General features: G+C 38.6%; 1 protein-coding gene across 8 annotated transcripts in view; it reads right to left on the reverse strand.

Annotated features, from left to right (window-relative positions):
- Nucleotides 1-6,876: 6,876 nt before the first annotated feature.
- Nucleotides 6,877-24,655, reverse strand: part of STAMBPL1 (STAM binding protein like 1) — a 44,840-nt gene continuing 27,061 nt past the window's right edge. For all 8 annotated transcript variants that reach the window (XM_061195404.1, XM_061195427.1, XM_061195444.1 and 5 more), the window contains 8 exons: nucleotides 23,113-23,188; nucleotides 21,276-21,371; nucleotides 18,781-19,138; nucleotides 17,594-17,718; nucleotides 15,501-15,638; nucleotides 10,283-10,395; nucleotides 8,394-8,493; nucleotides 6,877-7,154 (listed from right to left, as the gene is read on the reverse strand). In XM_061195404.1, coding sequence (XP_061051387.1) covers nucleotides 7,098-7,154; nucleotides 8,394-8,493; nucleotides 10,283-10,395; nucleotides 15,501-15,638; nucleotides 17,594-17,718; nucleotides 18,781-19,138; nucleotides 21,276-21,371; nucleotides 23,113-23,188 — 1,063 coding nt within the window. In that variant the 3' untranslated portion in view covers nucleotides 6,877-7,097. The remainder of the gene's footprint in view (nucleotides 7,155-8,393; nucleotides 8,494-10,282; nucleotides 10,396-15,500; nucleotides 15,639-17,593; nucleotides 17,719-18,780; nucleotides 19,139-21,275; nucleotides 21,372-23,112; nucleotides 23,189-24,655) is intronic.

Here is a 24,655-nt window from a genome sequence, read left to right on the forward strand (position 1 = left end):
AGAGGATGCTGCATGTGCAGAAAAGAGAACACAAAGAATTGAACCCACACATAGACTTCAGAAGTACTACTATACTTGACTATAATTTTCCAAAGTAGAGTTCATAACATTTTCTCTGTGAAATGTCTGTCTTGAAATCAGACACCGATTACAAGCTATTAAGGCAACGCTGAGTGAGAACTTTGTTCTCTCTGATTCACTTGCCATTCCCGAGCATTTTCTCTTACAGGTTAATTCAATTCTTCATCTCAATTTCAGAAATGTATCTGGGAAACAAACACCCTAAAACCACCATCTCTCACTCTAATTTTTTCCTGATGGCTCCAGCTATTCCCCGTCTTCTGTTTTTTTTTTTTTTAATTTGTTTATTTAGTTTTGGCTGTGTTGGGTCTTCGTTTCTGTACGAGGGCTTTCTCTAGTTGCAGCAAGCGGGGGCCACTCTTCATCGCGGTGCGCGGGCCTCTCACTGTCGCGGCCTCTTGTTGCGGAGCACAGGCTCCAGACGCGCAGGCTCAATAGTTGTGGCGCACGGGCTTAGTTGCTCCGCGGCATGTGGGATCTTCCCGGACCAGGGCTCGAACCCGTGTCTCCTGCATTGGCAGGCAGATTCTCAACCACTGAGCCACCAGGGAAGCCCCAGACTGTTCTTTATGTGGCAACTTCATGTCCCTTAAAGATGGAAGGGAATACAAATGATTACCATTTGCCTGATTGGTTTTGTAACATGTTAACTTCAAGGAAAACAGATGATGACACAGGCTTCTCTGTAGCGTAGTTCATGACAGTTTTCAGGGGCCTAAAGCTCAGGGGTCCTTAAGCAGGTTTCCTCTTGTTGGAGAAAAAGCACTGTAGTCACACCAAATCAAAAGATGTCCTTTTCACATTCTCCTATTCCTCCTAGATCATGTCTTCTATTTCTTCCCCTCCACATTCAGTTTTTGAACCTTATTCCTCAGTCCTTTCCTTGGATCACTTCTTTCCTCCCCTGCTTTAGATCTCTCTGCATCTCCTACAATCTAAAACTCCTTAAGAAATGGCCTAAAATCATTTAACTTCAACCTTCCTTTACGAAATGGCATCACCTACTCAGACAAAAATATATTAAGCAGGCGAATCGTATCCTCCAAATTTAGAACTAGCCCTCATTCTTAAAAACAGAAAAAGTTGTGATTTCAGATGGATGTTCTGATGTAATCTTCTTGTGAATTCATACACCACTGCATTTAATGAAAAGCAAAAGTAGTATTTTAGAGCGCTATTACTGTGGCTCTAGTTGGTTGCAGCCCAAATAGTTGACCATCCTTGACAAAATAAAATTCTGCTTCTGAACTTGGTTCTAGTGAACTTGATAAAGGCCTGGGACTGGTCACCCACAATAAGAATGTGATGAGAGTGGGTTCTAGAAACCTCAGGTGCCTTCATCATATCACCTCTGATTTTATTATTAAAAGTTGGCTTTAAAAGAATTAACTTAATAATGTATTGCTCTGTCAAAACTACAATGAGATATCACATCACACCTACTAGGATGGCTATAATAATAAAAAAATAATGTGTTGGCAAGGATGTGAAGAAATTGGAGCTTTGTACATTGTTGGTGGGAATATAAAATGGTTTAGCTGCTGTGGAAAAGGTAAGCATAGAACTACCATGTGACCCTGCAATTCTACCGCTAAATATATACCCAGCAGAATTGAAAACATATACTGAAACAAGTACACGTTTGCACTTGTACAAACTTGTACAAACAAATAAGTACATGCATGCTTATAGCAGTGCTATTCACAATAGCCAAAAGGTGGAAACAACCCAAATGTCCATTGATGGATGAATGGATAAACAAATTGTGGTATACACATACAATGGATGAAAAGGCATGCACTGATATATATGTTAAAACATGGATAGACCTGTAAAAGTTTACGTTAAGTGAAAGAAGCCAGACTCAAAAGTTCACATATTTTATGATTTCAATTATATGAAATCTCTAGAATAGAAAAACCCATAGAAATAGAATGCAGATTGATGATTGCCAGGGGTTGGGGGAGGGGAATGGGGATAAATGGCTTGATGGGTAAGGGGTTTCACTTTGGAGAGATGGAAATGTTTTGGAACAAGATAGAGGTGATGGTTGTGCAACACTGTGAATGTACTAAATGTCACTGAATTGTTCACTTTAAAATGGTTAATTTTATGTTATGTGAATTTCACCCCAATAAATTACTTTTTAATAAAAAAATTAAAATTATGTATTGCCCTGGAAAAAATGTCAGTAAGTACAAATCTTTATTGCTGAAAAAAACCTGCAACATCAGTTAATTCACACACCTCATTTCTGTAGGTAATGAAACCTTGCCCGAAGTCAAGAATAGAGTAAATTTCTTCTGGTTGTTTGTTTTTCTTGTTCATCAGCCTTTATATTAGGAGGACACAAAATGGAGCTTATTTTTTGAACAACCTATAAATGCTTTTTCTTGAAAAATTGAAGAGAGGAATTTTAAACATCCTCTTGGGACTCAAGAATACAGATTCACCACTCATTACATTGATACATCTGGGACCCACCCAGACAATGACTAATTTGAGTAAACAATTTTAGTTTTTCACAGTCAACTCTGGTTAACTCGATGCAGATGAATAGTTAATCCTCCTTGATAGAGGTAAAACAAGACAAAACTAAACTATTTGTCTCCATTTGGTTTTAGAATGTCTTTTGGTCTAGATAATGCCCAAGACATTGACTTCAAACAAATTAAGTAAAGCCGGTCTGCGGTCTACAGTATTCTAATTCTACCATCTCTCCCCCAGGGTCCTTCTCCATTTTCCTGTTTTCTCTCCCTCATCCTCTGCATCTCCCCAGACTAACTAATGTTTTTGTCAGCTGCCCCCAAGAAAAATATATTCTTGCCTTGTGAAGAGCCAAGATGCTAGAAAAGGAAACAAGTTTCTTAAAAAAACAGAGAAGAGTTCTTTGCATATTGGTGTCTTCACAATAAATAACAAGCTAAAGTCTTCTAAGAATAAGGAGCTGAAAGTTTACCTTTCTTCTTTTATCTCTGCCAAATACATGACACTTCTCAAGCATCCTTTTCACAGAAGACATTCGCTTGCTAGAAAATTCTGCAAGACATGCTGGAAGAGAAACATCTGCTTTCCACATCTGGGACAACTGTAGCTGGTTTTGCAACAGAAATTTCGATATAAGTCCAAACCATTGTAATAAGGCAGTTTCCAGCACGACCAAAGTGGGTGCAGCAGGGCATGAACTGGGGGGAAAATACTGAACCAGTTCTAGGATGTGGCCTTAACTGATACTGTATCTCAAATATAATGCCATTTTTTCCACAAGTAAAATTCTACTAAAAAGAAACCAAGAATAACTTCAGTAGCTGAGAATAATCCACAGACATCCTGCTTTGCTCCAAGGTCTGTGGAGAAGAGAATGATTTCTGCATGACAACAAAGAAAGTCATTTCCATACCATCTCTGAGAAAAAAAGAAAACAAATTCAGTAAATATTTTTTGAGTATTATATTAGTTTGCTAGGGTGGCCATAACAAAATACCACAGACTGGTTGGCTTAAACAACAGAAATTTATTTTCTCACAGTTCTGGAGGCTGGAAGTAAGAGATCAAGGTGTTGGCAGATTTGGTTTCTTCTGAGGCCTCTCTCCCCGTAGACGGCCATCTTCTCCCTGTGTCATCACAGGGTCTTCCCTCTGTGTCTGTGTCCTGATCTCTTCTTCTTGTAAGGACACCAGTCACATTGGATTAGGGCCCCCTCTAGTGGCCAAATTTTAACTCAATTACTTCTCTAAAGGTTCTTTCTCCAAATACATTCACATTCTGAGGTACTGGGGGTTGGGACTTCAACACGTGAATTCTGGGGGGGACACAACTCAGCCCATAACAAGCACATACCAGGTGCCAGGCACTGAGTACAAACAGACTAGCATTCAAAACCAAAGGAAAATATGTTAAAAAAAAAAAAAACCAAAGGAAATTCTCAATACTCTGTAATGACCTATATGGGAAAAGAATCTAAAAAAGAGTGGATATATATATATATATGTATAACTGATACACTTTGCTGTACAGCAGAAACTAACACAACATCGTAAATCAGCTATAGTCCAATAAAAATTAAAAAAAAAAATACAAAGGAAGCTCAGGCGTAATTGGTTCATTTTCTACAGAAGCACAAATCTGAAAAGAAATGAACTATCTTTGCCTTCGAAGGTAAGGAAGTGGCAAATGGGGCTCTGGAATGGATTCATATTCAAAACAGGGAGCTGCACTGCCTGCTGGGAATGAGATCTTCCAGAGGAAGCTCTTCCAGGGAACGTCTATGGTCGCACACCCACCCACTCATGCACACACACACACACTCACACTCATACAGGCCTCCACGGTGACTCACGTGGGCTCTGCCCCCGGCCAGCCCAGCCCTCGGGGGCGTGGCCACATCCCTGATGGCTCCTCTTTCAGACACAGAGCATCAGGAACTCATTCTTCCACGCAGGGCGAGTCATAGGTTTGCAGCCTCCAGGAGTCCTTCAGCTCTGTGACAAGGTCCTCCTGGGAAGTCTGGTTAGTTGGGTTTGCACCTGGCAATAAGAAAACCATACGCCCTTCAAGAGCAGCTTTTCAAACTTTGTCTCAGGCCTGAGATTTTGCGTCCCCTTGCAAGGGAATAAAAATGCCAAGAATGCCCCACTCCTTTAAGGAATATGGTATATCTTTTTAATGAAAAATGAGTTCCCAGACTTCCCTGGTGGTACAGTGGTTAAGAATCCGCCTGCCAATGCAGGGGACACAGGTTCAAGCCCTGGTCTGGGAAGATCCCACATGCCGCGGAGCAACTGAGCCTGTGCATCACAACTACTGAGCCTGAGCTCTAGAGCCTGTGAGCCACAACTACTGAGCCCTCGTGCCACAACTACTGAAGCCCATGTGCCCTAGAGTCCGTGCTCCACAACAAGAGAAGCCACCGCAATGAGAAGCCCATGCACCGCAACGAAGAGTAGCCCCCGCTCGCCGCAACTAGAGAAAGCCCGCACACAGCAATGAAGACCCAACACAGCCAAAAATAAAATATGAATTAAAAAAAAAAAATGAGTTCCCTTCTAATTTGCTATTCAGAAGCGATATAATTGGCTCTGAATGCTCAGAGTAGCTCTTTCTATTCTCTCCAGAAATCTAAGAAGCCAAATGTTCTTGGCTTTCAATTGAGTCCTTTCTATCTCTAGGTACCATTCAATGGTCATAGTTTTTTCATCAGATACCTCTCATTGGACATCCTCTTGGTCTACTACTATATCTTTGGTTATCATTCATTTCTCAACTCTCCCTAGTCCCAACAGTCATTGTTACTTGAATAAATTACATAATCTTTTCCTGTGATCAAGTATGTCAGAATATCATGCTGTCCTTAAATGCTAAGACGTTGAGGACAGCATCACTCGGGGGAAAGTGGGCTGTCCGTGGAGCCAGGCTCGCAGAGTTAATATGCCCTTAGCTGTCGGAGACTATAGACTCAAGTCCCCATGCATTGGGCGAGCAAAGCTCTTGCTTCTGGAGTCTGGGACCTGAACTCTCCAAGCCTACAAGTTGTCATAGGCAAAAACAAGTCACTGAGCTGCCCACAGTAGGCTCTTTATGAATGAGAACTAGAGTAGAAGCTAGGTGACATGATACCTGTATTAGGGAAGAGACAAGTGGGGGAGGAATGTTATCTCGTCCAAGCACAGAGTGCAGGGAATATTCCTCCTAGGAATACAGAAATCCTTGAACTAAAAAGTGGATGCTAGTACGTGCAAACAAGATCATTTAGGCAACTCAGATATAATGCCAGGAGGAAAGCAATGTCTGGGAAAGCTGAGGTTGGCACACAAGACATTGGGAAGAGAGAAGATTAGATCGGATTAGCTTGACTTCCATTCTTCTCTCCTTTTATTTGGGCTACATTTTCTTCATAATGTTTTCCTACCAATTCAACTTGCCAACATACTCCATCAGTCCCCCATTCCTTCTATTAATCTATTATCTTTTGATCCAGGTAAATGCCTTTATTATCTGGGTACCAGTCACAAATTCCATTCCAAGCCTTGGTCATACTATAACTCTGTATTCATGATAACCTATTCAGTTTAAACATATTTTTCTTCCTATTCCCTGTGCCTTGGTTTATATAGATACTTTTAATTATGAATGTTCTTTCCAAATGATTTTATTTATTCTTTTTGGTTGAGAATTATCAGTATTTCCTATACCTCATTTCTTCTCCCTGTCATCCCTATTGACTTTCACAGAAATAGGCTTTACATTTCCATCTGAGCCTTTTTTTATTCCTCTCTCAAGTGTCTCTGCTTTTAGTCTTCTAAATCAAGTTAATGAATCATCGGCTATCTCAGGCCCTCTGACACCTGATCCCCGAGTAGAAGCTCAGGACTCTGGTCTCCTACACGAAGATTGACTACAGACTCTGAGCCAGGATTCGCTGACACTGAAAACACACGATGGGCTCAACTGTCTGCAGCCGTGTTTCTTCTCACATCCTTCTTCGACCACCACAGGGAAAAGTCTCAGAAACATATGGCCTGTCTTGGAAACCCCCTGGTACTCAGAATTTCTTATGTGGAACTACATTTTACAGGAATAAAAATAATACAGCAAAACATCTAAAGCTCTGAAAACACACGCAGAGACCTCTAAAAATACCAGACAGTATAACTTTTAAAAATTGTGAATCACTACGTTGTACACTTAGAACTTATATAATATTGTACACCCACTATACGTCAAAAAAAAGTTTAAGAATTCCAGACATATTGTTGTTTGTGGCACAATTTATTATCTGGTCATAGTATTTGGGCACATTAATAGGTATTGATTTAACTCCATTGTAACCTCTCTTGAGACAAAGCAACCCAAAAAGAAAGCTTCAAAATGTGCAAAAGTAATAAATATCAAACTTTCTGATCTAAAATGTATAAATATAAAATGTCAGTCATTTCTGGAAACATCTTAAGAAAATCCAGCAACCACAGGTCCATGGGTAAGTGTCTGGCGTGGACGGTGCTAATCTTCGGAACATATCACCTCAGATCCAGTACGATTATTTTTATGTCTTTTACCAACACATGTTTGCATATCTAGGAAAGAAAAAAATGGCTTTACCTCATGATGTTTAACATGATTCTCTTTAGGGAGGGAGTATGAATTTCCTAATTTTAAAATGTTTCTAATTTTAAAAATATTTCCACTCAGAACAAATACAATCATATGTATTCATTTTCGACAACAAGAAAATGTTTACAAAAGGTGCAAGTAATTTTCATTTTAAATAAATTCTAAGTTCAAAATACTGTTTCTCTGATGTCACAGCCAGGGAACAGCCAAGCAAACAGAAAAAGATGTACTCCAATAATGTTATTGGGGCTATTTGGGGCTATACAAAGCTAATCAAAAAAATAGGATTACAGTTTTCATTGAACTGTTATGAAAAACTAATTTGGCCATATCAAGCAGAAATAATTCAGGACACATTTAATATCATTTTCGTTAATAATCGTTTGCTTGCTGGAACCCTGGAGAAAACTGTTAATTGTTTAAGTATCACACAGATACGTAAATGGAAAGGAAACTTTATGTATAATCAACTCTGCTACAGAAATACTGCCATTCTTTTGTAAGTAAAATAGTAATGACAAGAAATCAGAAGAAAGTACAAAGATTGATTAATTTTATGAGGTAAGAAAATTCCAAACTAAGCAATAAAGTGTTTTATCCTATATTATATTGCTACTCTTTCTCTCCTTAAAAAAAAAAAAAGGAGGCTTATGTGTTTTATAACTGGAAGTCTCTACCTCTTAATCTCCTTCACCTATTTCACCTGCAAACCCCCTTCCCTCTGGCAACCACGCATTTGTTCTATTTATGACTCTGTTTTTTTTGTTTTGTTTTTTAGATTCCACATGTAAGTGAAATCATATGGTATTTGTCTTTCTCTGTCTGACTTATTTCACTTAACATAATACCCTCTAGATTCACCCACGTTGTTGCAAATGGCAAGATTTCATTTTTTTTATGGTTGAGTAATATTTCATTGTGTGTGTGTATGTATATATATATCTCACATCTTTTTAAGCCACAGGGGTGTAATATATAGCGTAAGAACTATGGTCAATAATATTTTAATAACTTAGTATGGGTACAGATGGTTACTAGACTTATCATGGTGATCATTTCATAAGGTATGAAAATGTCACTATATTGTATACCTGAAAGTAACATATTACATCAACTATATTTCAATCAAAAAAAAAAAAAAAAAAAGGAGGGGGTGAGAAATAAACACTATGTGCAAAAAATAACCAACATTGTCTACTCACACTGAACAGCCTGGGGTCCTTGGTGTGTGGATGAAAGCCCTTCTTTTTACAAGCGGAAACCTCAAGCATGCCAGCATTCGTGAGCCTGAAGATGCCGGTGCTAAGTTTCAGAGTGAAAAAAAAGGTACAAAAATTAAGGATCATTTGGGCTTTCCAGATGCTTTAATTTGAATGGCACAAGCATACATACTCTTCAAACGGAATGGAGAAAGAAACGACAAACTAAAAATTTTACAGTGATTTTTTTAAACCAGTGTTGTGCTGACAGCCTAGAGGAAGACTGGAAAGACCAATGCTACTGCCAAGTGCCTGAACTGCTGTGTGAGACCTTGGGAGAAAAGCTGAGACCCCACAGGAGGAAATTACAGGTGATGGATATTTCTAATTTCTCTAATACATGCATATCTCATTTTACTGTACTTCACTTTATTGCACTTCGAAGATACTGCATTTTTACAAACTGAAGGTTTGTGGCAACTCTGCGTTGAGCAAGTCTACTGGAGCCATTTTCCAGCATTTGCTCACTTCACGTCTCTTTGTCACATTTTGGTAATTCTCACAGTATTGCAAACTTTTCCATTATTATATTTGTTATGGGAAAGTGTGATCAGTGATCTATGACTCGCTGAAGACTCAGATGATAATTCGCATTTCTGAGCAATAAAGTTGTTTTTTTGTTTTTTTTTTACTTATTTATTTTTGGCTGTGTTGGGTCTTCGTTTCTGTGCGAGGGTTTTCTGTACTTGTGGCAAGCGGGGGCCACTCTTCATCGCGGTGCGCGGGCCTCTCACTGTCGCGGCCTCTCTTGTTGCGGAGCACAGGCTCCAGACGCGCAGGCTCGGTAGTTGTGGCTCACGGGCCCAGTTGCTCCGCGGCACGTGGGATCTTCCCGGACCAGGGCTCGAACCCGTGTCCCCTGCATTGGCAGGTGGATTCTTAACCATGGCGCCACCAGGGAAGCCCAATAAAGTATTTTTAAATTAAGGTATATGTACATTGTTTTTTTAGACATAATGCTACTGCACACTTAATAGTCTGCAATGTAAACATAACTTTTATATGCACTGGGGAACCAAAACATTCATGTGACTCACTTTATTGTGTCAGTTGCTTTACTGTGGTGATCTGGAACTGAACCTGCAATATTTCTGAGAAATAAATAGTATTTATAGCTGCAGGAAATATTTACTGAGTGCTGGCTGTGGTGCCAGGCACTATGCTAAGCCCTTTATGTAGACTGTCATCTAGTTTCACCTTCACGTCAATCTGTGATGGGTAAGTGTCACGGATGAAGAGACTGAGGCTCACAGTGGTCAGGTATCAAACCGGGATTCCAATATCTGTTTGTCTGACTCCTCTGCTCATAATTGTGCTACGATAATCATTGTCCTCCAAATTTAGGAAGGTTTTGGAGATAAATAAGCTAAGGCTGGGAATTTTCTTTTTTTTTTTTTTTTTTGTTTTTGGCCGTACCATTCAGCATGTGGGATCTCAGTTCCCGGACCAGGGATCGAACCCGTGCCCCCTGCAGTGGAAGCGCAGAGTCCTAACCACTGAACTGCCAGGGAATTCCCCAAGGCTGGAAATTTTCTCACAGCAGTAATCATACAATAGAACTAAGATCTCAGACTGCAAACTGGAATAACATCTGCTTTATCCACTTCAAGGTCATGTAAAGAAGGAAAACCAGTAATTCTACCACGGAAAGGACCTTAAGAAGCAAAAGATGGCAGACCTACAAGTTATGGAAGCCAGCAGGCACCAGTCTCTTTTTCCCAAGGGCATGGTTTGCCTACTTATCCAAGTGCTACAACCTGGTGTGTGGACACACTTGAACCTAGCAGACCCAGACAAAGCCTTACTTGAACCCTCTCAATAGTCACACTTACTCTTTATGCTTCAGTGAACAGACAATGGCAATGGCCTCTGGCAACATGAGCTGATAAGAACAGTGAGTGTGGAGATCAACACTGGATAAGAACGCAGTTTGGGTTGGATGTGTCTATAAAAAGAAAAGAGGACACTCTTATTGGACAATCAATAGCTGAGTGCTGGCCAAAGTCAGAGCCCATGCCAAGAAAAAACTCTAGTTATTTGCTTTTTCTGTTTTACCATCATTAATCAAATGAGGATTCTGAAAATGTCTTGCTGACATAATCCTTCCCTTTATGCATCTATGGAACAACTACGACTTTGAGAAGAGGCTCTTGGGAGTGTTTATGTACTTTCTGCTTATTGGGAAACGTAAAACTGAAAATTTGCCAAAGCCTTTACATAGATCTTCCTTTAATCATCACAACTCATCTGGGAGATACTTAGTGTCTCAGTTTTACGTACAAGGATCCTGAGACTCCTTTAAGGGACTTGCTCGCAAGGAGCAGAACCGTGACTGGAAACCCAGAGATACTCATATACAACACCGTGGACATAAAAGGAAGAGTTCGCTGAATATTCCACACTATGCTGCTATCCCTTCATGGATCCCCATTCCCTACAGATGAGGGAACAGAGCTCTCCGAGGTGTTGAAGATGTTTGGGACTCATCTTGCATGACGGGAGGGAAGGGGAGACTATAAATTAAAAGAGCTGTCTTCCAGGTTTGGGGCTATATACAGACCTGTGTTTAGGAGAGACAAACACGTTCACCCCCATGATGTGTAATTCACAGCAAACCCCAACCACCCTTGAAAAAGGGATGCGACCACTTAAAGCATGTATCCAACATCCCCGTCATGCTGGGTCCTGGCTCCATCCCTCCCTAGTCGTAAGACACTGCAAAGATTCCATAACCTCCTCATGCCTATTTCAGCAATTGTAAAATAAGGATAATAATCATTTTCTTCATGGGATTGTTATGAAACTTAAATGAGACAATCCATGTAAAATTCTTAAAACAGTGCCTAGCACAGAGATAGATAGGAATCAAAATCATTAGCTTTTATGATTGCTGTTGTTATTGCTGTTTTTATTGTAATGTTGTCATTTTTTAAATTTAATTTTTATTTTATATCGGAATATAGTTGATTTACAATGTTGTGTTAGTTTCAGATGTACAACAAAGTGATTCAGTTATACATATACAGATATCCATTCTTTTTTCAAATTCTTTTCCTATATAGGTCATTACAGAATATTGAGGAGAGTTCCGTGTGCCATACAATAGGTCCTTGTTGATTATTTTTTATATAGTAGTATGTATGTTAATCCCAAACTCCAAATTTATCCCTCTCCCCCTTTCCTCTTTGGTAACCATAAGTTTGTTTTCTATGTCTGTGGGTCTATTTCTATTTTGTATATAAGTTCATTTGTATCATTTTCTTTTAGATTCCATGTATGTGATATCATATGATATTTGTCTTTCTCTGTCTGGCTTACTTCACTTAGTATGATAATGTCTAGGTTGCTGCAAATGGCATTATTTCATTCTTTTTTATGGCTGAGTAATATTCCATTGTATATATGTACCACATCTTCTTTATCTATTCATCTGTCGATGGACATTTAGGTTGCTTCCATGTCTTAGCTATTGTAAATAGTGCTGCAATGAACATTGGGGTGTATGTATCTTTTTGAATTATGGTTTTCTCCAGATATATGCCCAGGAGTGGGACTGCTAGATCATATGGTAGTTCTATTTTTAGTTTTTAAGGAGCCTCCATACTGTTCTCCATAGCGGTTGTACCAATTTACATTACCACCAATAGTGCAGGAGGGTTCCCTTTCTCCACACCCTCTCTAGTATTTACTGTTTGTAGACTTTCTGATGATGCCCATTCTGACTGGTATGAGGTGATACTGCATTGTAGTTTTGATTTGCATTTCTCTAATAATTAGCGATGTTACACATCTTTTCATGTGCTTTTGGCCATCTGTATGTCTTCTTTGGAGAAATGTCTATTTAGATCTTCTGCCCATTTTTTGATTAGGTTGCTTGTTTTCTTGATATTGAGCTACATGAGCTGTTTGTATATTTTAGAGATTAATCCCTTGTCAGTTGCTTAATTTGCAAATATTTTCTCCCATTCTGTGGGTTGTCTTTCCTTTTGTTTATGGTTTCCTTTGTTGTGCAAAAGCTTTTAAGTTTAATTAGGTCCCATTTGTTTATTATTTATTTATTTATTATCTTTTTTTTTTTTCATTACTCTAAGTGGTGGATCGAAAAAGATCTTGCTGTGATTTATGTCAGAGAGGGTTCTGCCTATGTTTTCCTCTAAGAGTTTTATAGTATCCCATCTTACATTTAGGTCTTTAATCCATATTGAGTTTATTTTTGTGTATGGCATTAGAGAGTGTTCTAATTTCATTCTTCTACATGTAGCTGTTTTACACTTTTGCCAGCATGTCTTATTGAAGAGACTGTCTAATGTTGTCATTATTAACTAGAGGGCATAGGCCCATAGAAACCCCTTCATGCCTTTACACATAACTATGATCTGTTGAAGAAATGCAAGATTTCAAAACCCCTTTCTACTTTATTTAATAAAATGAAGGTAAAATCCATTGATACCTATTTATAGAAAGATAAATGTTCGGCAGGGAAAAAATAACTATTGGTCTGCAAAGACCTAGATCAACTGAAGAATAGAAATTAACTTTTAAAGCCCAAATCTTTAGTGAGGGCATGAGTGGGAGGGTCTGACTGCCTGTTACCTGATTCAGTGAAGACCTTCTATTCATACATAGAGACTTCTATGCCTTGATGAAAAAGTAAGAAGTGTTCAAAGAAGCTCTAGTGCCATGGAGGCAGCAAGCAGATTGTCAAACAGACAAATCACTCTCCCTTCAACTTATTTCCAGACTGAATGCACACTGTTAAGACATTCTGTTGTTTGTTTTTGTTTTGTTTTCATTGTTTCTGTTTTGTGTCTTTGTGTTGCACCTTAAGATATTCTGAGTCCTTCATTTCTGCCAAGAGGGATCACTGCAGCTCCAATAAGGACAGCTCTCCCATGGGAGAATGGTGCTCCAATCCCATGCCCCCATTCTATGGAGATAAAAATGATGATGATGATGGTAATGACGATGATGACAACATCAGCAGCTGATGCCATTTATCACAATTGAATAACATGCCAGGCACTGAACTAATCACTTTTCCATGAATTAATTTTACAAGATGAGATGAGTGCTGTTATTATCCCCATTTTACCAGATGAGGAAACTGAGCTAAGCAGAAGAGTAAATAACATGCTGAAGGGCACAGAGCTAGTTAGGATGAGACGTCTAAATTGAAATCAGGATCCGTCTGATGCTGATTCAACCTTTCTTTGCTATGACCAATTTATATCTGAAAAATATTAGCTCTGGAATTTGTTGCTATTGTTGTGCCAATAAAAACCATAACAAAAAGTCATTACGACCACTGAAGTTTAGAAATACAACGTGTTACTGATGTCATTGAACCACAACAATCTGACATGGTAAAATTTAAAAAAACAAAGTCTTAGGATTCTAAAATTATGCTAAATTCATTATTTAAATGACTTCATTATTGCATACATTATAGGTACATGTCATAAGGGAAAATCTTTTGTTTCTGATCTGGGAAATGTTTTATGAGATAAACTAACACTGACTTTTCAACGTAAGTGTAATTTAACTGTCATTCTTTCTCAGTTTATGTTACAATTGCTTTGCTACAATTTGTTTTCCTTTAAAATGCATCCTTGTTACAGAAAATTACATTAAACTAAATAATGCCTTTAAAATTACCCAATTCCTAAGCAAACAGTAAGGCGCATACTGGTAAGGAAAACAAACAGACATACAGAAAATTTTTGCAAAGTCTTCATTATAAATAATTTCTTGTATTTGAGAGGTGGTTTATAGTTTTCAAAGGGCTTTCACATCCAGTATGTTGCTTACAGCTCACACAAATCCGGTGAGGGAGAGAAGGCATTCATTAGCCCTACTGGATCAATGAGGGAACCTGGAAACAGGACGCTAGGAGTCCTGATTGAAGGACTGTACAGGCACACAGTAATTTGCAGGTGGAGCTAGGACTGGTCTCCTCTGCCCTCCTGAATTACAAAACACCAAAAGCTTGGTGATTGTGTGTGTGTGTGTGTGTGTGTGTGTGTGTGTGTGTGTTGAGGTGTGGGTGAGGATGTGTGTCCTGCTCCTCCTCAATACTTCTCTATAAAGCAAGTAAAATAAAAAATGGCTCCTTCTCACTCTTCAGAGGCCCTTGGAGGTCCCTAGGATGTGCCCTGGAAATCCTGACTAGCATCTCATGCCGTGAGATGACTTGTTCCTACCCCAGGCCCAGATGTATGAGACTGAACGGAAAAATGTCCCCAGATAGATGAAACCATGGATAGGAAAAGTACAGTATCATCACCAAATATCATCAGCTACAATATTCTGAGTTCCTAGAAAAAATGTGCTAAGAAATTCACTGACATTATCTCACTATCACATGAAGTCCATTATTATGGTCCCCATTTTATAGATGATAAAGCTGATGCTCAGATTGCTTAAATAACTTGCCAACATTCCTATAGTGAATTCTTAGCAGAGCTGATATTTAAACTCATGTCTTTTGATTTGTAAGCCCTTTCCTGCTCCTATGGTGGCCTGGTAGATGTTGGAACCCAGTGTTTTTGGCCCTACTCCGTGGCTGTTTATACAGCAACACGTACATCCTTGGCCTGTAGGGGAGGTGAAGTGGAGGGTAAGGTCCCTATTTGATATGTACAAACACCTTTTTAAAAGAGACCTTTTCAGAAATTTTCTTAAAATAATTTACTTTAGACCCACAACCATGGGAAAGAGAATGTTAATAATTGTCTAATCATATTAGTTAAAAATCTGCCTAGGTCTCCATTAGACTACATAAAATGATCAAAACAAGTCAGCTGATTTCCAGATGTTTATCTCTCTTTCAACTTGGGACGGTAGGAAAAAGCATACTATAGCCCTCTCCAAATCTGGATTTGACAGATGTAGACACGGCCTAACATTGAAGAAAATGCTTTAAAACGATGACATTTATTACACTTGAAAATTTAAAAAATAAGAAACTATTTCTTAAGCTAAACTTCCTCCAGAAGGAAAACAGCCCGCCAAAAAAAATAAATAAACTGAAGCCCAAAAGGTGAAACGTACATGGATCCATCCCAGAGTGAGGAGATTGTGTTGATCCTGAACACTGAATAATTCTTCTACATTCTCCACGTCGCAGTAGTCTGGTCCCGCAGACTGTTTTGGCACGATTAAGTGGGTAATAGTAAATTCATTATGCGTCTGAAAAACAAATAGCAAAGAGAATAATAAGCATCTGACAGAAAAAAAAAGCCTGAGTAGGAAGTATAATGTTTTAACAAGACTAGAAAGTGCCCATCACTTACATCCTCCTCCTCCCACCCCAACCCATCACAATTCAAAAACAAAGTCCCATACTTGAACACGGATCATCTGCCAAAAATTTGAGAGTCAGTTGTTTGGAGCCTGAAACCCATTTTCACAATATAAAATGTATCATAAATAGGAATTAGCATCCTGGGCTGGTCCCTGGAAGTTTAGCTAATAAATAATGGTGTTTTATATTACATCTGCAAAGGAAAAAATCAGAACAAAACAGCAGCAGGTTTATTTGGCGGGGAGATGCTAATTAAATAATGTTGTGGTTTTATTGAAGGACATTTCTAAGGTTTGTGAAGGTTGATGGTCTTGTTTTTAGTTTATTAATTGTTATTTAATTTCGCGTGAAGATTTACGACTTTCTTCTACTATTGGGGGGGGGTGGAATTCAATGGGATTTTCCATAATTAAGGTAATGTTTTGGATTGGCAATTAGATAAAGAGAAAGGAAAAACAAATTGCCCCCCTTAGGTAAAAGATAAGAGTTGAAAGGAAGAGGGTTGTAAAGTAGTGATAGGATCCTCAGAAAAAAGAAGTTTGTGTGATGGGGAGCTGTCCTTCCTTGCACAGCACCATCTTGTCTCTAGTCTTAGGGCACTTCCGCAGACTGGGCCCTATTCCTTTGGCCCTGATTACAACAGTTCTCTCCATCCCAGCCCCTCCTGTCATGGCTAACTTTATGTATTCTAAACGTATGTGGTATAAACATCGGCTTTCAAGGAACCCCTTCTTGACGCTCCCAGACAGGGTTTCCCAGTTACACCTTCCCATGATACCCTGCACTTCCACTGAGAGCACCCAGCTCCATTTATAATTAATCATCTCTCTGGTTCTTTATAAGCATCATGTGGCAAAGACTGAGGCTGTTGTAGGCGACTGAATGCCTGTCTGATGAAGGAATGAAAGAAGAAGGAATCAATGAATGAGTGAATCAAACTAAGTACAACATGTGGTCTTGGGGAAGAAGCATCCATAGCATACTGCCCCCTGCAGGGCAAAGAAGGTGGCTGTGGGGAGGAGATGGCAGGTCACTCTCCTTTGCTTGTCTCCTCTGTTTCTTCTGCCCTGGGGGAAACGTGATGGTGCAACACTGGAATACAGTAGGAGAATGTGTGTTGAATGAAACATCTTATTCAGTTAAATAACAGTTCCCAGGTAAATGTTCAGGGATGAAAATGTGCCTGGACTTAGAAACATAAACTGATACCCCACAGAGGGTACAGAGGCACTTCCAAAGAAACATTGTTCCTCTTTCTTGAAGTAGGAAATTAAATGTATCTTCTCTCTTTTGTCTCCTTCTAGTTTGATATTGTCTTTCATCACTTATTTCTGATAAAATCTTCCATACTTCAATATGACCTGTGCTATAAGATTTCAGTTTGTTGAAACTACTGCCTTAAAGAAAACAACAAAACCCTAGTTTTATTCTGCATGTATCTGAAAAAGGGTGGCAAGATTATACCTACAACAGACAAAAGCAGGTTGAGTTAATTATAGGAATATACGTGAAACTAACAATTGCAACGGAAATGTGATTCAGAAAACCAGATGGTTCTGGAAACCTGAAAATCTGAAAGCCACCCTTTTTCTAAACAAAGATTTAACTTATGGTTTGATTAGTTCTTTACAATAAACTTTTATAGTATCTCTGAAATTTTACAATCCATTTTCTAGAAGGATAATCCATTAATAATGAGAGTAGTTTTATGAAATTAATCTATATTAATTTCATAATGTTTACGAATCTTAGGATGCTTTTGTTCTGCTCAGCTTATCACAAGAAAGCCAGCTCTACTGAAAGTATCCTGTGCAGAGAAGACATGAAACAAAGATCATACCAGTTTCCCACAGAGTATTCCACAGGTTTCGATTCCTCTCACTGTATTAGATTCTGCCAGGAGCAGAAATCTGTGGCAAAGATCTCTTGATAAAACAACGTATCTCAGTCCTTCAACCACTAAATCTAAGAAACAGAAAAGGGAGAAAAAACAAAAAGAACAAACCTTACATCCCATCCTTCAAAACTGTTTTTAGCAAGTGACTGCAGGTAAATATAAATTTTAAAAATGAAATAATCAGGTGCTCCACTTCCTGTATTTCATTTTAAAACTTGTAAAAGTGAACATTGACTAGAAGGAAGGTAAAATTACCCCTTGCTTATAAATTATTTATATACAAGTGGGAAGGTGCAAGCACTTGTACATCTTTGTGCCTTATATCAACTATTTACTTGTATGTGTGTGTTTTCTTTTGGCACAAAGGGCACAGGCTGCATAAAATACATCTCATATTCTATAAATAGTAGGATAAATCTTTTTTTGTGTTTGCCATGTGTTACTTACATCTTACGAAAGTTGGTGATCATTAGGTAAAAGCACCATGTTTTTGGAAATAACTGGCAGTAGAGTAATTTATAAAATGGTTGCTTATCATAACTCTTTCAAAATAAATGGAAATATAAACTCCACTTAACAGTGTCTGCTGGGACATTTTCCCGTTTGGTTTTGGAAAGCCGCCAGCACTGATGTAGCAGTCCAGGCAGCACTAACTTTGGGCAGAAACACATAACCCCTTTGGAGGTTAACACCCATGTGTACAGATCCTCCTGGGCCAGGGAAATGCTAAATATTTAAATTTAATGACTGAACAAGGTTCTGAACAAACAAGTTTTCCAGCATCTTCTTTCCTCGACAGTGTGTTTACCTTTAGGATTCAGTGCTTCTTGGTCAAAATACGTGAAAGGAAAAAAAAAATGCTCGGAATTTCTCTCTTTTAAAATCTCTGTACCACGATCAAATACAGTGCTGTTTATTATGGAGTCTCTGTTCTACCAGGGGGTAAATCACGTTTCCTGAATTCTGAGGTTACATATAGCAAAAGTCAGGTGATATTGTCATTCACACCACATCATGTAGGGGAACTACCACAACTAACAATAAAATGAGGATACCCCTCCCAGATGTCACAGAAATATGGTTCCATTAGAGGAGATTCCATGTCTTGTGGGGTGCATTTCCTCACTTACTCTGAACAGCACTTAGAGTTGCAGCTGGCTTTAAGGCCCTGTTTACGGGAGGTGAGTGGCCAGCGTAATTGGTTGCATCACTTTTATTAGGCTGATCTGCAAATACATTCAGCAAGGAATTGTTCTGGTGTGTGGAAAAGCAGGACAAAGCACTCCCATCAATCTGCTCTGACTGTGCTGGAGGTTCCTGGCTTCGCATCTGACTCCGGGCTAATTCTTGCTTCTTGAGCTGATCTTCGAAAAACAAGAACTGCTCCGATTCTAGCTGCTGCTGGCGCATCTGAGCGATCCGCTTCCTTTCTGCCTCTATCAATCTCTGATGCTCCAGTTTTTTGAGAATTTCAGCTTTATATTTGTTCTAAAAAAATGTGGTTGCCAGAAGAAAAGGTTAGTTTCCAAGGCAAAAGCATCAAACTGGGATTACACAGTTTCAATCTTCTAGCAGACGGAGAGACACAGCTAGATACTGCGCTATGCCCACAGGGACACTCCTGAGACTGCCAGGAGAATATATAACATCGTGGCAAAAGCCCCTTAATCTGATTACGGGAGCAGTTCTAAATCCACTCATATTTTACCAGAGGCAGGCCAGGACAATCAAGTTCCCTCCACCCTCCTGTGCTTTTAAATATTAGTAAATCAAAGTCAGGATTGTCTGCACAGCCTGACTGATCAGACCATATCTCAGAAATAGTTATATCACCCTGGACTGCATTGTCCAATATAGTAGCCACTAGCTACGTGTGACTATCTAAGTTTAATTAAAATGAAATGAAATTAGAAATTCAACTCCTCAGTTCTCACTAGCCACATTTGAAGTACCACAGGTTAGTGCCTCCCATATCACAGAGTGCCAAATAGAGCATTTCCATCATCATACAAAGTTCTGTGGGACAGTGTCACCCTAGAACCTTTTGCATTTGACTCTACAACTCATACTGCTGGAACTTTATGGAGAAGGGGGAATCACTAACAAATGGCTCTCAAAATGTGGTCCAATCAACTCTATCAGAACAAACTACTAGGAGTTTTGTTAAAAATGAAGATTCCCAAGCTCCCCAGTCTTAACAAAAATATCCAGGCATTACTAGGTCAGAGAATAAATCTTTAACAAGCTTCCCAAATAATTCTGATGAAAACTAGACTTTGGGAGCTACTATAAGGCAGGGGTGGGGTGGGGGACAGAGCTTACAGTGGTGTAAGTTTACAGCATATCAGCTTACACTTTGATATGCACTCTGGGTCTTGTTATAGGGCAGATTGGCCTTCGGCGGGTCTGGGGTGGGGCCTGAGAATCTGCATTCCAACAGGCTCCCAGGTATTGTGAGTGTTGCCTGTAGCAAAGGCTTATCAGTGTGTCTGTTCATCTCTCCAAGGCGTAAAGCCTGCCATTCTATCCCCCAAAGGTTTCTACATGTCATATACTTGGGATCCTACTGTGGACTATGAAGTAATTGGTGTCACCAAAGGCAAACCAGGTAACAACTGCTGAGGCTCCTCCTCCCAGAGAGCTCCTGAGGGGACCAGCGTGCACATGGCTGAGTAGGGAAGGGAACTTAACTGGGCTGTTGTTAAGTTAAATCCCTTCCTGCAGTTCTGTCCAAGCCGCCAAAATCACTTTTATCTTTTATAGTTCAAATCAAATCATCAGTATCCACACTGGAGGAAATCTTCTCATTTCAACCTTCCTTCTGTCACTCAGTGCAAACAACTCACTCAAACCTGCCTTCTAGCTATACCAAAGGAAGTAGAGAAGGCCTGTGACCACACTCCGAGGTAACAAGATTGGACTGAACTGAGAGTCAGTAAAAGTGACAACTTCCAAAGCACATAAACACATAGCCAAACAAAGAAGCAAAACAACCTTTATCATTATGCTGTAAACATTAAGAGATCAAGTGTTGAACTGGAGTATCTTATAGACTGACGGGTCAGCTTCTTCCTTCAATGGCCTTCAGTCTCAGACATCATTTTCATTTTCACTCTCTATTTAATAAGAATCCAGGAGCCATCACCCCTTGGTGATATGATTACATTTCACTCATATGGTTAGCCATTATTCCATCTAGATGTTATACTGATTATAATATTTAAGAATCAAATTCACATTTCCAAGGCATACATAATTAGACACATCAGAAACCATATACTGTTCTCCCTACCTCTCTTACTGTCTCCTTTCATTGCTAGAGAGCAGCCATCTGGCTCAAGATTACATTGGCAAGAGTCGGTCAAAAAGCTCTGTTTAAATCACTGTAAGAAGTCTATTTTCTAATGCTTCACTTTATTAGATGTTGTCAGGAAATAAAAATACCACATCCTTGGTGCAAGTGCTTTAAGCAGGATATCAACATGAATTTTTTACGGGTTTTATATCACTGTATTTTTAATTTTTAATTTGAATGCATATGACATTTGAAAAACTCATTAAAACGAAATTCAAAAAATATTTGCACAGAAAACAGTCATGCAATAAATGTACCCATTGAACTTACTTCGCTTTGCAAATATTCTTGGTATTCTACGTTATATTTCTTTAAAAGGTCCTTTTTCAATTCATCTGTCCTTGGGAATGCAATCTCCTTCAGTTTCTTTTAAAAATATATATATACATATTGATTAGTGGGATTTTCAGTATAGTCAGCTTTCAGATCATCAGCTGAGAAAGAAAAACAGCTGGTATGTGCATTAGAAATCAAGACACAAGTAACCAAAGATGATCGTGGAAAAATCAGTCTTTTCTAGGGCTCCAAAATATAACTTATCAGTAGAGAAAAGAAAAAATTATCCCCTTTGTAAGACCTTTATTGACTTCACTGGTTAGATAAGCATTTTGTTTAGTAGGTACCTCATTTTTAGGTAGTGGGTTTGTAACTGCACATTCCATGGTAGGTAAATTTTATGGCATCATAGTTAGAAGGGACCTCAGAGAACACCATGAGTAGGGATCCCTAGGCTTAACAGACTGTAAAAAGCAGCTGAGGTACTTTTTATAAAAATATAGATTCCCAGGCCTAACCCAAGACCTACTGAGACAACATGTTCAGAGAAGGGATTGGGATCTGGATCTCAAACAATTTCCCAGTGATTCATAATGCAGGAAAATCTGATACAGTCCAAGCACCCACCAGCCCCGCCTTTGTAGAGATGAGGAAACAAAGGCCTAGAGAGATTGAAAGGCTTGTCCAATGTCATACAACTAGCTAATGGCCTCATTAGGACTAAAACTCCTAACTCTAGCCAATCTTTTGTCATCCATCCATCCATCCATCCATCCATCCATCCATCCATCCATTTATTCAATCACAAACAGAAAATGTATATGCTTTTGGAGAATTCTTTCCCTACAAGTAAAAATAAGAATAACCCTAAATTAGAGTAAAAGAGTCACCTTGGCAGCCTAAGACCTTGGTTTCCATACAGAATTTTCTGAGTTTACATGAACAAGAGAATTGAGGGGAAATGCTACTCAAAGGCCTGATAATGAATGACCCTTCAGACAGTGTACAGAAATTTTAAAATGTAGATGACCATTTGACAAAAATTTGTGTTCTGCTTACAGGCACCCCCAGGCCTGACATAGCTGGTAAGAAAGCTTTTATTCTGTTATGTGGTAAAATATTTTTTGAGAGTAATTTAAAATTTCATACTGTGATTGACTTTGTATACATTGTTTTATCTTCCATCATATAAAATCAATCCAAACTACTTAAGACAAATAAATGGAAAACATTTTAAAAATGTTATCTAAAAGGATATGTTCTTAGCTAAAGATATTTGAAACTATATATGCAGCAAATGTTGATGGTAAATAAATACATTTCAACAACCTTCCTTTTCCTTTGGAATATTTCAGGCCAGTCACTAAACACTTTATTGTCTCATAGGCTAGTACTATAAGAAGAAAATGACTAGAACTTTGTGGCTGCCTTAATAATCAACACTGATATTCAAATAGGTTTTGGGTTCAGAATTGTATGGAATAATCAAAACCAGTCAAAATGACTGTCTCAAATAAGTATGGGGAAATAGACAACCATTCTCTCAATCTCTGGGAGGAATCATAAAATAATTCCTTCTTCACGTCTTAAGATGATTAAGTACATTCTTGATCTTTTTCTTCTTCTTTTTTTTTCTCGTTTCAAGTAGACATCCCACAGTAATGATGATTAAAGGTCTAGGAAGAGATCGAAACATCATAGCTAATGGAATGAATCTTTTGTGCTTAAACTCTTGAGAGGATGAGACAGAGGAGGAGAGGAAGGGGATGAATCAATAATGGATGCTTGTGGAACATTTGAACCCCCCGGGGGAGAGTCTATCCCACAATACCTTCATAATATCCTGCTTTTCGGGTACTGCACATTGCTGGTAATCTCGATGGTTAGGAAGCTTTTCTACAAACAAACTGCAGAAAAAGAAAACACGTCCTTAGCATTATATGACAGAAAAAGCTCAATGATGGCTTCTGATTTGAGAATGAGCCTCCTTTTCAAAAAGGACATTGTTAATAACATTATTTAACCTATATTCTTTCCATTTGCCTTTCCATCCAAGGTTGGCCCAAGTATGATTTTGGCATTACAGGGTAGTTAAGCTCAGCAAACTAAGCACTGAGGTTAAGAGGGTTAAAGTTGGGATGCTCCCTGAAGAGACCACATCACTTTGGTTTTTCTCGGGTCTTCGGCACTAAATCCCACTTGAGCATCATTTTACTTATGTGTAGTGCTGGCAACACTGAGGATCACGTGAAAATGTAAGAGTCTGGAAAGATGGATGTAACCCCTTCTCACCATTGAAAGACTCAAAGGGCCACTGATGAATCAGTAGTGCCATGGTGTCTACATTAAAAACTCTTAAATGAAAACTCATAACTCAGAGAAATGTCAGACAGAATCCTTAACGGATTAGGAGGTGCTAATTAAGAGTTAATTATTTTTCATCACCTTTTGAGGAACAAGGGACAATAAAAATGAAGGGAAATCAGTACAGCAAACCAGGTACATTGCTTCCAGGTAAAGTGAAGATATTGCTTCCACAAGGGCAGGAAATTCTGTTTTTGTTTTTGTTTTTTCCTTATTGATGTATTCTTAGCCTGTAGAATGGTGTCCCTCTCATAATGAATGTTCAATAAATATTTGTTAAATGAATGAAAAGCTCTTAGAGCAAATACTATTTTTGATCAATGAATATGCTATACCTTACAGCTACTGATGTTCTGTTGTTTACAAATCACACATACACTGATCATCTCATCTATAGAATACAGAGGAATGGTATTATAACTCTTATCTCTCAAATAAGAAAATTAAAGCCTAAAGAAACTACATAAGGTGTGTCAGTTGCCTAAGGCTTTTGCAAGGAGCATAAAGTCATAGACATTTAGAGTTGAAGAGACCTCAGAGATTTTCACCCATAAGTCTTTCATTTATATAGGTGAGGAACTGAACTCACAGAGGATAACTGAATTACCTATGGTCATATCGTTAATGACAGGAGAGAATTCAAATATTCTGATTACTCAGTAACTCAGAGAGTGTAGTGGCCCTTTACCACACTTACGTGTGTGTGTACAAAACTCAGAAGAAGGTGAAAAAAATATTATCCATTAGTAACTTATAGTTCAGAAACTAAAATGGAAAATGTGTGCTATCAATGACAGTTTATAACGTCCAATTTCATAGTTATTGCTTAACTTTATAGAAACTCGATTTTTCCCAGGTAGGATGAATGTTGCCAACCATTCTCTAAATTTCCAAGAAGTTAATTAACTTGAATAAAGTGCAGAGCCCACTTTGCACACCATATTAACTGCCTTTAATTTCGCCCATGGTAGAATCATGGATGCAGTATTTAAAACAGTTGATCTTTCAGC

This window comes from Eubalaena glacialis, chromosome 1, assembly GCF_028564815.1.
Source record: "Eubalaena glacialis isolate mEubGla1 chromosome 1, mEubGla1.1.hap2.+ XY, whole genome shotgun sequence".
NCBI classification, from domain to species: domain Eukaryota; kingdom Metazoa; phylum Chordata; class Mammalia; order Artiodactyla; family Balaenidae; genus Eubalaena; species Eubalaena glacialis.